Here is a 16,475-nt window from a genome sequence, read left to right as displayed (position 1 = left end):
AGGCCTACTAAAAAAAAAAAAAAAAGATAGTAATGTTTTCCTAATATAAAAATTCAATACATGCAGATGTGCGTGTATTGAATTTTAAGTTATTTAAATTCATATTATGTAACATAATCTAAATCTGCTTGCGCTAAATAAAAAATAAAAAAAAAAGAAAAAATTTTACATTGATAGTATATAAAAAAAATTATTCTTATTCCTAATACTATGTGTCGCGTGTCATCTAAATAGTGAATTAAAAATTCTCATATCATGTCTGTCCTGCATTGACTTTGTCATACTAATTAACCTTTTGCTACGAGCTTCTAGCAGGAACCACCACAAACCAAAATGTTCCTATAATTTCAACCATTTAAAATTAGCGCTTGATAAAATACTACAGAATGGTGATGCAACTTGTGAGACTGGGTATCACCCTCAAGTCTTTCTTTAATTACCTAAATAAATATAGAAGGAATACCGATATTAACATTTAATATTGAACGGTGACATATAATATGTTACCAACTGCTCTTCCAATTGCCAAGCTGAGTCTGCAACATTTTGAACCATCAAGATACTTTATTTTAGTGCTTACCCCTAATATTCTATGCATTTGCATCATTATCCAAATCCATACCCATTAATTTATGCTTAATTGCTTGATTAAATTGTAATTAGCTTTTAACAATGCTTGGTCGTTATTAATTTGACATCTTAAACTAGAAGGTTACTCCAACATTGACCTCCATTACCCTCCAGAAAAAGACTTAGTGAAAGAAAGGCTTTTCGATAGGAAACGAAGAATGGTGATTAAGAAAATCATTGTTAAATTTCTAAAATGGCCAGCTTTTGATTGGATTTTGGCTGTTAAACAAAGGGGTCGTTTTGTACTTCTATCATTCCCCGATGGCGCGTCTGCATTAAAGCAATACATGACTCTATATATTACGCTGCAACTCGTTGTTTGAGGAAGAGACTAGAATGGAGTGTAAGCCATCTCAAGGGTCTCCTGCTCCCTTACATATCAATCTGACTAGCCGAATTTTCCCCGGAGCTGGACGGAAAATGGGTTCTTGCTGTGGATTTCTAGAGTTTCAGAATTTCTTTCTTGGTTAAGTTAAAGAGCCGGCCGCAAGTAACAAGTGGTGCGTATCATCTGTCCGTCCTCTCATATATTCTTTGACTTCTAAGATGTTATGCATAACTTTCCCTATGTGGTTGATGAATATTCATTATTGTTTAGAATTGGATTCAGTGGTTTTTCGCTGTGAATGAAAAGGAGGACGATGGATTCATTTGTTGAGAAATCTTGGAGAAGAAGAGGGTAGAAGGTTGATTGGAAAATTACGAGTTCTCGCTTTGTTTTGAGAGTTCTGAAACTGAAGCTATCATTCTTTATAAAAGCCAAAAACAACCAAGTCTCTATAAAGTGTAAATTGGCACCTAGCATATTACTTTCTTCAAACATGGAGGTATTCGTAACATGAGTGGATGGTAGAACTATTCTTGCACAGTTTCTTTGCCAACAAAATAAAGGAAAAACAAGCATGCTTTTAAACTGTAGAATTCCAGAAATTCTCCATTAGAACCTTGCTGACAGCTCAGGAAAAGACAGATGAAGGATATTTCTCATGTCCTCGTGGGGTTTTAGCTTATAAAAGCATAAACGTAACATGATTACTGAAAATTGATCTTTTTACTTATCAAGCCCTTTTTCCTATCAGAATGGACATGCAAAGATTGAAAGAAAATGAAAGCATCCATCACTTTTGCCTAAATAAAGTTCAAAGTACAGTCAACATGAATAAATGCCTCAAAGAAATATTTAAGCTCTTCGTTTTTCATCAATAAAATTGAGAGATAAATTATCCCCAATCGTCATTTATTTATTCACTTTGGGTTAATAGAACATGTAGCTGTACTTGCCAATTCAGAGAAAAAAGAATAACAAAGAGTTCTGAAATGAAGCTAAAAATTTTAGTGATCTCAACTAACTTTTAGATGATTTTTTCCAGTACAATAAGATCTATTTTCAAGTAAAGTGAAATTTTGCAGTAACATCAGCTTGTGCAGGACAATCATTAGAGAAGATGGTGCAGTTTACCACTATCCTTTCAACTTTGGCAAAAAATATTTCTATTAGGAGTGGTAGAAAGAGTAGACTTGGTGTTGGGAGGGATGCTGCAGATACTTTGGCCAAGGAAGCAAGAAAAAATGAAATGATGTTGACTTCTTCGGGCATTGTCAATGCAAACAGGACCAGTAATATGGCTTCAGCTTATTCTAAGAAGGGGAAGAAAGGAATAAATCAGGATCGCTTTATTGTCTGGGAGGTATGTAGATTACAATCCACAATACACTATACTAATGAAACAATCTGTAGTTTTTAAGATTTTGTTTATTGATGAGATTGGGTTACCTTTTTTAGGAGTTTGGATGCCAAGAGGACATGATATTCTGTGGCATTTTTGACGGGCATGGTCCTTGGGGACATCTTGTGGCCAAGACAGTGAGGCAATTGATGCCATCCTTTTTGCTGTGCAATTGGCAAGAAACTCTTGCCCAATTTGTCGTGAAACCAGATAGTGATGAATTTGGATCATCAGATGGATGCCGCTGCCAGTTTGACATATGGAAGCAGTCTTACTTCAAGGCTTGCTCAGCAATTGATTATCAACTTGCTCAGCTTCCAGGGATTGATTCTTTTTATAGTGGTTCAACAGCTTTGACAATTGTCAGACAGGTTATCAAATTTATTGTTTTTGGATTTGTAAATCAATCAGAATATGGTGATGGTGACTTCAAATTTGTACATCCAATAGTGGATTTCTTATTTCTGAATCATTTCTTTTGATGAATTACAGGGTAATCTCATTGTTGTTGCAAATGTTGGTGACTCTCGGGCTGTGTTGGCAACAACTTCTGATGATGGCAGCTTGGTTCCAATTCAGCTTACTGTTGACCTGAAGCCTAATTTACCTCGTGAGCTCTCTCTCGTACGCTCTCTTTCTTTCTCCATGAGTTTTCCCCATAGTTATGCAGGTGTCTCTTTCTCATGTTACAGAGGAAAGCGAGCGAATTACACAGTCAAATGGAAGGATATGTTCCTGTCATGATGAACCGGGGGTATACAGAGTTTGGATGCCAAATGGAAACACACTTGAAGGCCCCGGATTAGCAATATCAAGAGCCTTTGGTGACTACTACATAAAAGACTTTGGTCTAATTTCTGAACCAGAATTAACACAGAGAAGGATAACAGACACAGATCAATTTGCCATTTTGGCAACAGATGGTGTATGTTCTGCCCTTTTTGTTTCTTTACTCAGCATCATGTAAAAAGTAGAGACTTCTCTGAGGAGGAAAACTTTAGCTAGTAGGCTGGTTAAGGATATTTCTTTTTGTACTGCTCATCCCACGAGGTTGGAACATAATCTAATGTCCTCCATGTTCTCTGTTGGTAGGTGTGGGATGTCATCTCTAACCAAGAAGCTGTGGACATAGTATCTTCAACACCTGAAAGGGAAGAATCGGCTAAGAAGCTGGTAGAATCAGCAGTCTGTGCATGGAAACGCAAGAGACCAGGTATCGCGATGGATGACATATCAGCCATCTGCCTTTTTTTTCACGACTCTTGTCCCTCACAAGAATTTGATCCTTTGAAGCTTAGTAAGAAACTTGCATGAAACACCACAAGGAGAGATGCATTTGCTGCAGCCTCGCTTTCTTGATGTAGATGAATTTGCTATCATTCCAGGCCTCTGTCTTTGTAAATACATGGGAACAGTTATGAGCTGAATGACCCGAAAACATAAAAGTTTTTGTGATAGTATGTTCTGTGAAGATTGTGATGCATCAAGATTAAGGTAACATCACCAATGAGCCAACAGGATTGCCAGGTCAATCCTATGCGTACAGGAAGGATATCCTCCGAATACGTGTAGTCTTTTCAAAAATAAAATCAACCAAGATCGCTGTCCATGTGTTGATTTCTCTCTGCATCAAAACTCGGTCAAGATTAAATCAAGAATGGTGGAGAAAGGAGTTAATATGACATACACCAAAATAGTGTAGCTTGCTTCCCTTGAATCATTGAGGTAGCAAGAAAAGATGTAGTTACTACTGCTTAATAAGGACGTTGACAAGCACATCACTGAGTTCATCATCAGCAAGAGTCTTAATTCTAAGGGCTAACAGCTACAACTATTATAAGTAGAAACTAAAAGTAGTTTATTGAATATGTATTCATGTTTCCGGAGGTCAGACAAACAAGACCCTACCTCATACTATGAAATTGCTAGTTTTAGGAGTTTTTGTAAAAAAAAAAAAAATACTATAATAATTTGATGCATGTGACGTAGATGTATTCACTATAACGATTTGATGCATGTGATGTAGATGTATTCACAGAAAACGTAAAAATGAAAACTAGAATTCAAATAAGGTCAATTCATGATTTGATAATAACAAAAATGTACTAACAATGCACTAAAGTTGTATGAACCCACTTCTATTTTAGCATCAAATACCACTGGATAAATGATTTTCACATGCCTTGTAAAATGATTTGTCCATTAGATTCCATTAGATAAAGACTGCTGCTCCTATCCCTTTACACTTGCTACTAAAATGCATTGACAATTAAACCATAGTTGACATGTTGTTAAAAGATTGTATATATCCCGCTATAACATCTATCACTGGGCAGGGAAAAGAAAAAGTAACATGTTTTTCATAGTAAAATAATTAAACAACATGCTAGAATGTACATGTACTGAAAAGAAAACAATTGGCATATGCTTAGAAGAAAAATGGGCCTTTGTGAATCAGAAGCCAAATACTCTTGACTTGTAAATCAACAGTGATTTTGATTTGCGGATCAGCTCATACGACGTAGTTCTTACCAAATACTCACGTGACGTGACACCTTCCATTCCATTTCCAGAACGTGATTCATATGCCAGAGAAGATTTGAAGGTGAGACGAGTTGAGAGGACATTTACCAAATCCCCATTATCTTCACATGTTGAGCCACGCGTGCCGAACACGTGCACACCTCCCTTTTCCCACCACCTCCTCCTCCTCCTCCTCCTCCGTCCTTTTTCTGCAACCGCTCCCTCTCTCTCGTCCCCACTTCTCCCCCAACCTCTTCGCTCGTGGACGGTGGCGAACTCCCCCATCAATGTCCTCCGGCGACATCTTCTGTCCTTATCCTTTGGAACTCATCCACGAGTCCGATTTCGACAAAATTGTCTCCTCCGATGGACTTGTTTCCGTTTGCGGCTTCGGTTCTCTCCTCTCCGGTCCGTATAGTTGCTTTAATCCGGCATTTGTAATGGCAGTAACTTTTTTGTTTTGTAGGGAGTATTCCGTATTCGCTTATTTTGATGATTACGTTGTTGGTAGAGCAGAGAGGAGTGCACGGAGCACGTTTCCGGAGCTTATAAACTTCAGAATCGGTAAACTGAGTGGATTCCGGCGAGTTTTTGCTCATGTTGCTCCGATTTTCTTCGAGCGCGGTATCGCGAAACCTGAAACTAAGGTTTCAGTTCTACATTTCACTTGTTCCGTGTTAGTACGAGGAACAAATGCGTGTTTTTTGGCTATCAAATTGATCATGCAAGTTTGGTGTTGTGGATTACATTTCATGCTCCTAGTTTGCTAAAGTATTGATTTTTCAAATAAAAAGAGATTTTACTGCAATTATAGGAGCTAACGAAAAACAAAGGAAGTTTTGCTGTAATACGAAACTGATCAGTGTAAGCAGATATTTGGATGAGAGAGAATGATCCTTAGTCCGAAGTCTGAGTTAAGTATCTGGCATGGCATTAATGCAATCCATAAAAGACTACTGCATTAAATTTTGTTTTGATATGTCTGTCACCTTAATTATTTGATACTTGTGATATAGAACTAGGATTTCCGACTTTATCACCGCAACACCACCAGGAGTTGAGGAAAAAGGATTCGATGAGTTGCAGTGACTTTCTTGATGCTTCAGTTTTATGTTCTGAACTTTTATGTCAATCACTAAATCATCTTGCTTGTTGCTAACCTAACGACTTAAAAAGCTTTACAAGTTGATTATTTTTCTTAGTCTCAGCCTCTCTTCCTTTACTTATTGTAAGGGTGTCAAGGAGAGATTTAGCTAAAAAGATGCTAAGGACTTCCTTTTCTTGTTGCACTTCATCACAATTTTGAATTGGACTTTGAGTTCTTTTAACTGAATGCTGCTATGTTTTTTAGGAGATATCAAGCTTGAGTGTGGAGCCCTGTGATGGTGAATCTCTGATAATCACTATTTTTGAGATCCCAAAATCAGAGGTATGTGTATACTTTTAGTTCTTGAATTGTTGAATTTCTACCATTAGCTTCAGATGTTATTTGAGACCTGATATCTTTATTCACAAATTCAGATTCCATCATTCATTGAAAGGGAGCACGAATTCCGTTTTTTAGTAGTGAGTTGCTTTTACCATACCTTGTTATTCTTCATTTTCTGTTGAACTTGTGGTACTCAATCTAAATATTTCATTATTTTAACTAAAGATTGATTTCTTTATTTGTCTTTAGGTAGTACCCGAGACAATAAACGGATTGTTTTATACTAATCCTGCGGTATGCTTGACTAGATTTTGAATCTTGTTCATGGATTCCTTACCTTTTTTGGCATAACTTGCTCATAAGTCTGTTCATGATATGTTCCACTGCTAATTTTTGTGCAGGTGCTTTGTGCCCGTTATAGTGATGAAGAATATTTCCAGAACAGATGCAAAGGTGATTATCAGATATCTTTATTGACTAGTTCCCAACACCCCCTCTGGGCCCCCCAAATAAAACAAATTGGGGAGTTGAAAAGCAGTATGTTGAATTTTGTTTGTGTTCTATAACGTAATCCTCAAGTCTTTTACTTGATATGATGACATCCAACTACCATTGTATCCATGCATCAGACTTTGTGGTGGAGAAAGTGAATCTGTTTCTAACAAGCTGTTAAAAGTTGCACAAAAATTTGACATGAACAGTTTGTTCAATTTGGTTATTGGGAAGTTTGGTGAGATTTGAGCATCTGTTATCTTTGACAAATTAGAGTCCTTTAATTCTGAAACTAACTGATATTTGTATCCTACTATGTTTATGGGTTTAATTATTAAAGTTCAAGGGAGTATGAATATCCTCTATATTTTAAATTGCACTGTGATTTGTCCTACTTGTGTGCACCCTTGACCCTCTTATCCAACTGTTCAAACGTGTTTATATATGTTTCTTCTTTTGCTAAGCAACATGGTGTAAAATGAAAACATCTTCTGTCTTCTTGCACATAACTTTCAGGAAACCACGAAATATTTTTCCAAAGGTATGGGCGATATGGTATCCAAAAGATTTGGCATGATGATATACTACCTTGTCGTGTTTATTTGCGTCACTGGTGAGTGCTACTCAATTTCACTTTTCTTTATTTTCGTTTATTTTCTTATTTTTTGGACAATAGGAACTTTTGTTTTTCTGGAATCTGATGTACTTATGGAATTGTATCTGTAGTTTTCAAGACCTTCTCAGTGATGGCTTGAGTGATAGTTCTGCATCACTTGTTTACTGCATCATACATTTACTTTTCAAGAATCTATTACTGCCATTAATGTACGAGAACTTTATTATGCTTGCAAATTTGTTGTGGCAAAATTATATTGTTATGCTATACATGAGCCAATATTGATGGAAAGGCACTGCAGTGTACTGGCAGCAGAAAATCTTGGTGATCTGGACTACAATAACTTTGTTGATCACACATTTCTTGCGGATCGTAAAACAACCATCCGCGACTACTTGGCAACAACTGGTTCAGGCATCATGGAAGAGGAGCCTCCTGGGCCACTAAAATTTCGCTATGGTGGTTGATACATCAAACTTCTGAGAGGCATTAATGGATGTTAAATCTAGCATCTTAAAGACTTCATTTGAAACATTATTTGGATAGGATATAGTCTCCTAATTTTGCTGGCTTCTTATAATTTTAAGAGGCCCTACTCTGTCTTGGAGTAGAGATAGGCCAAAGCGGCAGCTTCTGTTGGAGCATGTAACTATCCAATAGTGAAGTTGGTGCATGTTTTCAAGCAGTAGTCTAATAGTAAGACCTTCAGAAAGCTGGAATGGGAAGTGGGTAGAGATATCCTTTTGAGAATCAGGGTTTTGGTCAAGTTCGTGTATTCTCTTAGATAGGAGTTTTACTGAAGTTGGTTTGATCCCTATGATCAATTTATATTTCTCTGGCGCTTACAACTGATTCCTGATAAACATGCGATCAGGTTAACCCCAAAGGTAACTTAAAAGAAAAAGACAAGTACCTGAAACAAAAGAAGAATGCTATAAACTGAGGCTCGTTAACTTGCTAAACAGTGTACACATGCTAATTGCATCAGCTGGGGTTCCAAGTTCTGCAACTTGTTGGGCCGAAAGCAATTACAATAGATTAATGCTGGAAAATTAAATTCTGGCAGTTAAAAATGGTTACTATTAATAATTCTGCAAAAGGACATCAAGAATTTGCTTCCTCAATGCGTCATTCATAGTTCAAGGCAAAGCATACAAGGGAATGTCCAAAACTATCAACAGGTAATCTGCAGCAATTTGGTTTCAAAGCTACACAGCCACGTCTTCTTCCTCATTTTCTAATTCCTTGATCAGTAGTTCCATCATCTTTTTATACATTGGCATGTAATGATCATTGATCATTGTCCTCGACAACCGTAGTTTGCTATATAATTCTCTAGGTGTTTCGTAGATGCCAACCTGCTCTGGTTTATGATCATCCTCGCCAAATTCACTTGCCTCAGATGAAGGCACAGAAATAATGTGCATTATTCTGCCCGGAGGGTAAAATTGCAGGTTTTCTGAAACATCTAAAGATGAGATGGGTGTTTGACTCTCCACTGCGTCAGCCAGCAACTTTTCCTCTTCTGAAATTTCTTCACCAGCAGCAGCTTCTTCTTCCTGGGTCTGAATATCAGCCTCATTCACCTGCCTCTGAAGCTCCTTTTCCAGTTCATACCACAACTCACCCTGTGTTATATCTTCCAAGGTAGATGTGGCAATGACTCTATCCACCTGAATAAGATCTTCCTCTTCATCAGTTTCCTCGTGTGCTGAACCACTGTTTGAAGAACAGAATTCCATCTTGTTTGACTCGGATTCTCTGTTTACAACTTCAGTCATACTAGATACAGACACTGTTTCACTAATAAGAGAAGAGGCCTCAGACATATCATTTGCTTTAGGGTCTGAAGGAGCATTCACCACTCGTCGACGTGGACCCATGCATGTCCATGATGAGAAAGAAGTGCGGGTCTTAACAACTGCTTGAGCTACATCTTGTGCACGCTTCATCACTACCTGTAATATATGAGAGTAAAAATCACCTACCAGATCCAAATAGTGCCCAAAAACAAATAAGGAACATGGGCCTGGTTCAGTATTTTAATGAGCTATTCAAATTTTGGGAGAAGACAACCAAAATGACTTTCCACATTGTACATGCCATTCTTCAAAGGCAGATCTTAAGCATGCAGACAATGAAAAACCACGTTGCTATATAAGCAAATTGACAACAATTAGCTGGAAAATACACCAATAAGTGACACGACATCTTACCTTAGTGCTGCTTGAAACAGGCCGCAGAAATGCACCCGCAACTGCAACCCTTGCTTTGGCATTAGCTATAGATGGTAGGCGAGTCCCAACAGCAGAGGCAGATCGATATATCACATTTAAAACTCTGTTGTGTTCAACTTGATCACGCAGATCGCTTAACCAAGATGAAGCTGTCACCTAATGGGGTATAAGATGAGGTCCTATCAGCTGAGTCTGGGGTTATTTTCAGATCATGAATGAATAATATCCCATAAAAATATTTTCAAATGAAAATAATACCAAACCTCTGAACGAAGATCATCCACAGAAGCAGTTGAAAATGTAGGCACAAGATCAGAGCCATTAATTATTGTTGTAATGAAGTGTTTTCCTGACTCTGCCAACTCCCATGTCATGCAAGCAGCTGAAGAAAAGCAAAAACAAAGATGGCAGAATAATTGTCTCAATGTAGAAAAAATAGATCAACTAAAGTAACCAACTCATATTAAAGCAGATCAAATCAAGTTTCCCTAGTAAATCAGCTACACAAATCCAAAGCTTACTGCCCTGAAGGAAGAATTATTCACAGCAAACATCTTTACAAGTTCAAACATAGAAGACAATAGGTGAATGTAAACAGGCTCTATATGAACAGAGGAGCTTCGACTCATCAAACCGCATGTTTTTTAAGAAGCTTCCAGGGTCCCAACTCTCCCTTCCTTTTAATTGAATGAAGAGGGCGATTGTACAACTTATAGTACACTTCAACCAGTGTAGCTGATACAATTCTTTGACCTGTATTGGAATAGCAGGTTGATCTAACACACTAATCTTTATCTGCCAGCAAGAATGGCTTACATAATAGAGACACCTGATCCAGAAACACCTATTTACAGCTGATACACTTTGTCATATCCACTTTACATATTGAAGCTTGAATTAGAACTTTCAATTTCTCACTTGATAAAGCCTCTGTAAAAATTTGGCCGACAATCAAGCTGCAGATGCAGATTTAAAAGCCAACGACATATTTTATTAACACATCAACAACTCCACAGCAATGGGATAAAATAATTGGTAGAAACGTTTGGATGAGAAACAAAATTTTGCAGTAATTGACATTCGAAGAAACAAGCCTCTTTCATCAGTCAACACAAAAGTATACCCTAGAAGATCATAACATGCCTGGTGCAAAAGTGACGCACGTGATTGAGGATAATTCTTTCTGCTCTCGGAGGATATAGGTAAGAAGTGCTGCAGTGCCGCCTCCCAGTGAATGGCCAACAATCTGAAATTTGATATGCTTCATTACAATTATTTATGTCGAACTAAATACTCAATAGTCTAGTTTATGTACTGCAAGAGAAACTGAGCTGCCAATGGCTTTCTGAGCAAATTTGCAGATGCTCAAAGATCTTGGTCGATATTCAAAAAAAAGAAAGAAGTATTTCCTCTAATTTTGTAGGTTTCAGGGAATGTTTATTCCTTAAACTACTCAAACCATCTGCAATACCAAAAACAAATCATCTTACTTGCTACATGTTTTTTTTCAAATTTTTTCCAGCAGGGGAGGGGTGGGATTTATGAAGCAGAGAGGGGGAACAGGTATCCATGCTAGATGGGTTTCGCATATAGAAGACAAAAATCATTGGGTGGCTTATGCAAGATGTCTAATACTCTTAAACCATCACAGTAAAAGAAGTCAGCTTTACCGTGCAGAATTGCAAACTCATAAACATAGCTAGGAGAAATTTAAACTAAAAAGCAACTAAACATATGCCATAGTTCTAGTAAGCCTGCACCACAATGCAAGTGCCATGACAGAGCACAAAGTCTGAAACTAATAACTTCAATGTAATTTAAGCGTCGTAAATTGTTCGAATACATTACAGTTTAACCAAAGAAGATAACAAAAAGTTGTATTGCAAATTACGAGGTAACCATATATGAACAAGAAAAATAAATAAAATATTCAATTAGAAGAAATTTATAGTAAACATAGCACCTACCTTGACTTCATGGTCAGGATTTTCATGTAAAGCCTTTAGCAAGATGGGAGTGCTAAGCTTTGCAATCCAACGTGCAGCCGCAACCATTCCACAATGCGCATAGCCCAGCACTAGATTGCTTATGCCACCATCATCTAAAACTGAATGGTGAAAAGGGACCACTGCTCCTGTTGCTGCAGTTAATGTGTCTTTGATGCTATGAGTTCCTCGAATTAGAAGAAGGAAGCATTTTGAATCTTTATCACGTATAATAGTAAATGCAGGCTTCAAAAGCTGCAGAAATAAAATTTGGGGATGAATACTTCATAAAGCACCACAAACTATATAACCAGAGACAGCAAAAAATAATTCATACTCCTGCTTTGGCCTTTTGAAGGAGGACATCTGCTTGAGAATAACCAGCAGACTCCAAAAAAACTGGAAATGGTTTCTTTGAGAACAGCATACAAAGAGTCAGCAACTTCAAATAATAATACAACTGTGCAATTATTTCAATGCCTTTCAACTGTACAGAATCTTCTCCAGCATATACACTTGCAAGTTGTAGGTTGCCCTGCAAGAAATATATGAGCTATAAATTCTGAGAACATTGAACCTTTAAAAGCAAAGCAAATTAGATCAACAACTAAACAAAAGCAAGCACCCAACAGGAAGGACTCAAACAAAGATGTTTATTTCGGTTTTGCCGTGTCACAACCAATGTGCATCCCTTGTAAGCCAGTTTGAGAACTTAGCCTTTTGAAGAACCAAATACAAACACTATAAAAAAATTAAATTAAATTAAACACTTCAAGTCAGAAAAACATCTATCATACAAATCAAATAGAAAAAAGAAAATTCCTTAAGAACAAAATCTCATTTCCACACTATCAAGAACAAGCTCGATTTTTCCTCAAGTCAACAAATCCAAAGCACGCATAGTCCAGCGTTTTCCACAAAAACAGCATATTTGGAAAGTTTCAGAAACCAAAGTCTTTCAAACATTTTAGTCAATACTATAGCAATCAAGTATTTCCTATTTCAAAGTAAAACTTAAAAAATGAACCAATTCACCGCAGTAAGATTTCATTTCACAGTTCAGACGCGATTTGTTAGGAACACGCATCAATTGAAGCTGGCAGAATCGCTTGGTAGCAAAGTCTTGAACTTTATCAACTAAAACAGCCTATAAATACACTAGCAAACGACAAAAATTGAATAAAAACGTATATATGCATACAATTTTTCAGAGGAATGAAAAAAAAAATCAAAACACTGGAATTAAGCATTCTATCATTAATTCGAGAGAAGAGGGGGTAGAAAAAGACTTTACCTGCCTTCGAATTAAATATTTAATTCCAAATGCTAAATCTGCAATTGGCCATTTCCCTAACGTCTCGGTGTAAGTAAACCTAAGCGTCTCCGACAACGTCATAATCGTCTCAAACCACGTAGCCGGAGCTTGAGCTACTGGCCTCCGGGCAGACATCCTCCGTCTGCCGGATCGCTTGGAGTACTCCTCGCCATTCTTACCAGCAACATCCTCATCCCCTCCTTTGGCCGATAAACGCCGATTGAGCACATAGTAGAGCAGCACCACCGCTCCAGCGGCGGTCGCCATCGTCGTGGCTGCCATAAGATCAAACACACTCTAAAACCCTATATACACTATTTATTCATTTCAAATTTACACTACACCGTGATGTGGCGTCTTATTTGGATTCAATCTCCAATAAAACAGAAAAGAAAAAGGTTTCAACTTTCAGTAAGGCAAAAAAAAAAAAAAAAGATAAACGCAGAGAGAGAAATGGTAAGCTTGAAACTGAGATCAATATCTCGAAAAGACTAAAAAAAAAGGGAGTTAAGAGAGAAGGTGGAGTGAGGAAAAGGACAGGTTTGCCCTCGGTGAGGTGAGGAGGTCAAAGAGGAGAAAAGGGGTGGGAAGGTCAATTTAAAGGGAAAGGTGTTGCAAAGGTCAGAAGTAGAAGAAAGGGGCTCCTTGTTCTTGGGTTTTTGGGTGGTCTGGGGAATATGAAGATTGGGGGAGATGCAGGAGGAGGAGTAAAAGTGGCGGGTAAATGTGGGGCCGTGATTGTCTACGGTTATGGCCGGCGATAAGCGTGTATGGGGTTTTTTTTTTTTTTTTTGTGATTGAGTGGGGTCCGGTATGATCGGTCTCGTCCCTTGAGATTGAGTTTCGTTCATGGTTGGTTCCAACTAAGTAAGGGCTCGTGAATGAGCTTTCGGTGCCCCTCGGGTTGACTCGACCGGTGCTGAGTTGTCTCATTAGGTCCTAGCACCGTGTGATCAGAATTTGACTCCTTTTATTATTTTATGTCTTTGGAGGGCGGAGTGCACCAATGCAGGACGGAGATTAGTCTAGTCAAAAATCGAGACACCCTTGTGTTGATAAAAAAAAAAAAATCAGCTCTCGATCAAGACGGCTGGTTCTAGAATTTAAATAGGGGTCGGGTTCCGGTTTGCTGGACCTGGGTTTGGATAAGATTAGCGTGCAAGGGGGGTCTCTCATCATCTCTGGTATTTGGTGTTGGCGAGGAATCGCTCAGCGTAATTGACGGTTTGAATTGGGCTAAATTTTAAATTGCTTTGATTATGGTCGTTCTTTTCGTTCACAATGAACACTCCAAATCGAACTAATTTCATTATGCCATTTTATGGTCATTGAACAGCACAATTGACCGTTTAAATTGAACTAAATAAAATTGACTCAATTCGTGGAGGACTAATGGATCCATGAATGAATGCCAGGCCAATCTATACAATAGATAGAGATTCCAGCCCCATGGCATAATTGGAACGGCTCATTATTTATTCCAACTAGTGGCATGCTATTACGCGGGGATTAGGTACTCCGTCGTCGCAGGCGCAGTCGTTTGTTTGGTCGAACGAAGCCACGAAAATAGTCAGGTCAACCAGTAGACAGGGAAAAAAATTCTTATCCTCGATGAAGACTCTTTCTTCTACCAGTAGTGTCATATCATCTACCTATTCCTCCCTTCCTCTGTCATCGCCCAGCTACCCACCTTCTCAATGCTGCCGCCGTCGCCGCGCCTCTTCATCAATACATTCCTTTCCGTTCACCGGAAGGACCGTACAGCTCTTGCATTGCCGGAGAAGAAGCAGCACTGCTAAAAATGAAGTTCAGCATCAGTCAGCTAAAGACGGACCTGGTCAAAATACCGACGAACCGCCGCCCGAAGATATCAAGTTATTAACTGCGGTTCGAAGCATTTACAACGACATTATGATTCTGGAAACTTCAGAGTCGAGGCTTTTGCTTCTCGACTCCAGCCACCAGATTCACAGCATTTTCAGCAAGGGCGGAAGCAAATGGACTGATTCGTATTGGGACGAGTTCGCCAGCTTGCCGCCGATTATTCCTGCCGGTCCGATTGCGATTTTTGGCTTGGGAGGAGGAACAGCAGCTGATTTAATGCTTCATTTGTGGCCGTCGTTGCAGATCGAAGGGTGGGAGATCGACGAAATCTTAGTTCATAAATCCAGAGAATACCTAGGGCTCTCTGAGCTCGAGAACCGTGCGGAAGCCGGAGGAGGAGGATTAAGAGTTCGCATCGGCGATGCGCTCTCGGCGAATGCCAGTGTTGCCGGAGGATACGCCGGAATCATCGTGGATTTGTTTGCGGACGGAAAGGTTTTAAGGGGGTTGGAGGAGGTGAAAACTTGGACGGAAATTGGAGAGAAGCTGATGCCAAAGGGTAGAATAATGGTGAATTGTGGGGGAGTTTCTTCTGATGCAGGTGAAGAATTAATGGAAGGGAATTTGGAATTGGGTTGGGAACAAAATAATGCAATTAGAGCAATGAGGAAAGCATTTCCTGGTGCCGAGGAGCTGAACTGGAAGTTAATGCCAAAAGAAAAAGGTGCAAACTTTCTTGCATTGACAGGGGCATTGCCTGATTTGGCTGCTTGGTCCTCTGCTCTCCCTGATGAATTGAGCTCCAGTGTTTATCAATGGAGGATTTGCTCGGGCTCTTGAGTTGGAATAGAAAATTGTGTGTTGTATAAGGAATACACACTGCACTAGTACACAATAACATTACAGTTACTCGAAATTTGGGCAAATTCTTGGATTGAAAAATCAACGGTCAACCAATTCCTTAGATATAAAGATCAAATTTTGAGCGAGTGCCAATTTGTTTGATTTTCCATTTTTAGGACAAAGCAAGACTCCACCGCCGCTGGGTGCCTGACTTCCTTCAAACTCACCATCACTCGCTACGTTATAGTATAAAGTATAAACCCGTAACCATTGGGGAAGATGCTCGTCCATAAACCCAGCAAGGCGACAGCCAGCCAAGAACTTGGGCCTGCAAACGTTTACGAACGCTACTTACGATGAGCATGGAGTTGACCATAGAATCAAGCCCAGTAAGAAATGGCACTTTAATTAGTTGCTACAGCTGTCTTTAAAAAAAAAAAAAGAAAGAAAAATGTGGTGTCTCTGTTTTAATACACTAAGCTATTACAGTGTGATATCAAGATTAGGTAAGTTCAGCCGTCTGCCATCACCAAAACTTTGAAACTGGATTTTCTATCTAAACTATGTATAGTATTAAACAAATGCAAGTTTTGAGACGTTTTTTGCAATCTGCCCAGAAAAAGGCGGACAACACAACAATGAACAGAACCAGCACCACCAAGCTTGCTATCCTACCATGAATGTCTCCAACCGGAGAGGCTGGAATTTTGAAGTATTGTGTTTCTTATGCACATATTTCTACCAATTACGTTGCCCCGTTGTTATAGAGTTTTGAAGTATTAATAAAGTGTGTTATTCGCCTTTAAATTTGCATTTGGTAGCACGATTCTTGGTCAAATTTTTACAGAAAGGCT

At 38.7% G+C, this 16,475-nt stretch overlaps 4 protein-coding genes across 9 annotated transcripts; 3 read left to right on the top strand and 1 right to left on the bottom strand.

The window, feature by feature from the left end:
• Positions 1-957: 957 nt before the first annotated feature.
• On the top strand, positions 958-3,828 carry LOC113733928 (probable protein phosphatase 2C 34). Of its 5 annotated transcripts, none has more exons than XM_072081668.1 (7): positions 990-1,130; positions 1,229-1,316; positions 2,059-2,318; positions 2,414-2,728; positions 2,850-2,967; positions 3,050-3,282; positions 3,450-3,828. In XM_072081668.1, the coding sequence occupies exons 3-7, from the start codon at positions 2,076-2,078 to the stop codon at positions 3,669-3,671; spliced, it is 1,131 nt and encodes a 376-aa protein (XP_071937769.1). In that variant the 5' UTR covers positions 990-1,130; positions 1,229-1,316; positions 2,059-2,075; the 3' UTR covers positions 3,672-3,828. The 5 variants fall into 5 exon arrangements, with proteins under 5 accessions (XP_027115970.2, XP_071937769.1, XP_071937768.1 ...); XM_072081667.1 differs by having other exon boundaries at positions 2,050-2,318; XM_027260169.2 differs by lacking the exon at positions 1,229-1,316 and having other exon boundaries at positions 958-1,130; positions 2,050-2,318.
• A 1,092-nt stretch (positions 3,829-4,920) lies between these two features.
• Positions 4,921-8,247, top strand: LOC113733926 (uncharacterized). Of its 2 annotated transcripts, none has more exons than XM_072081670.1 (8): positions 4,921-5,288; positions 5,397-5,527; positions 6,232-6,309; positions 6,402-6,446; positions 6,559-6,603; positions 6,711-6,762; positions 7,318-7,414; positions 7,528-7,712. In XM_072081670.1, exons 1-8 carry the CDS (start codon positions 5,009-5,011, stop codon positions 7,700-7,702), a joined length of 903 nt encoding a protein of 300 aa, XP_071937771.1. In that variant the 5' UTR covers positions 4,921-5,008; the 3' UTR covers positions 7,703-7,712. The 2 variants fall into 2 exon arrangements, with proteins under 2 accessions (XP_071937771.1, XP_027115966.1); XM_027260165.2 differs by lacking the exon at positions 7,528-7,712 and adding an exon at positions 7,719-8,247 and having other exon boundaries at positions 4,927-5,288.
• A 227-nt stretch (positions 8,248-8,474) lies between these two features.
• Positions 8,475-13,792, bottom strand: LOC113733925 (uncharacterized). Its single transcript, XM_027260164.2, has 7 exons — positions 12,934-13,792; positions 11,977-12,174; positions 11,622-11,894; positions 10,798-10,900; positions 9,918-10,036; positions 9,634-9,810; positions 8,475-9,375 (listed from the first exon to the last, which is right to left on the bottom strand). Exons 1-7 carry the CDS (start codon positions 13,234-13,236, stop codon positions 8,626-8,628), a joined length of 1,923 nt encoding a protein of 640 aa, XP_027115965.2. The 5' UTR covers positions 13,237-13,792; the 3' UTR covers positions 8,475-8,625.
• A 533-nt stretch (positions 13,793-14,325) lies between these two features.
• LOC113734643 (uncharacterized) lies at positions 14,326-15,767 on the top strand. The gene has a single exon (XM_027261257.2). The coding sequence runs from the start codon at positions 14,566-14,568 to the stop codon at positions 15,616-15,618; it is 1,053 nt and encodes a 350-aa protein (XP_027117058.2). The 5' UTR covers positions 14,326-14,565; the 3' UTR covers positions 15,619-15,767.
• The last annotated feature ends 708 nt before the right edge of the window (positions 15,768-16,475 follow it).

This window comes from Coffea arabica, chromosome 3c (genome assembly GCF_036785885.1).
Source record: "Coffea arabica cultivar ET-39 chromosome 3c, Coffea Arabica ET-39 HiFi, whole genome shotgun sequence".
Taxonomy (NCBI): domain Eukaryota; kingdom Viridiplantae; phylum Streptophyta; class Magnoliopsida; order Gentianales; family Rubiaceae; genus Coffea; species Coffea arabica.
Note: the sequence above shows the minus strand (reverse complement) of the source record. Positions and strands in the feature narration are given on the sequence as shown.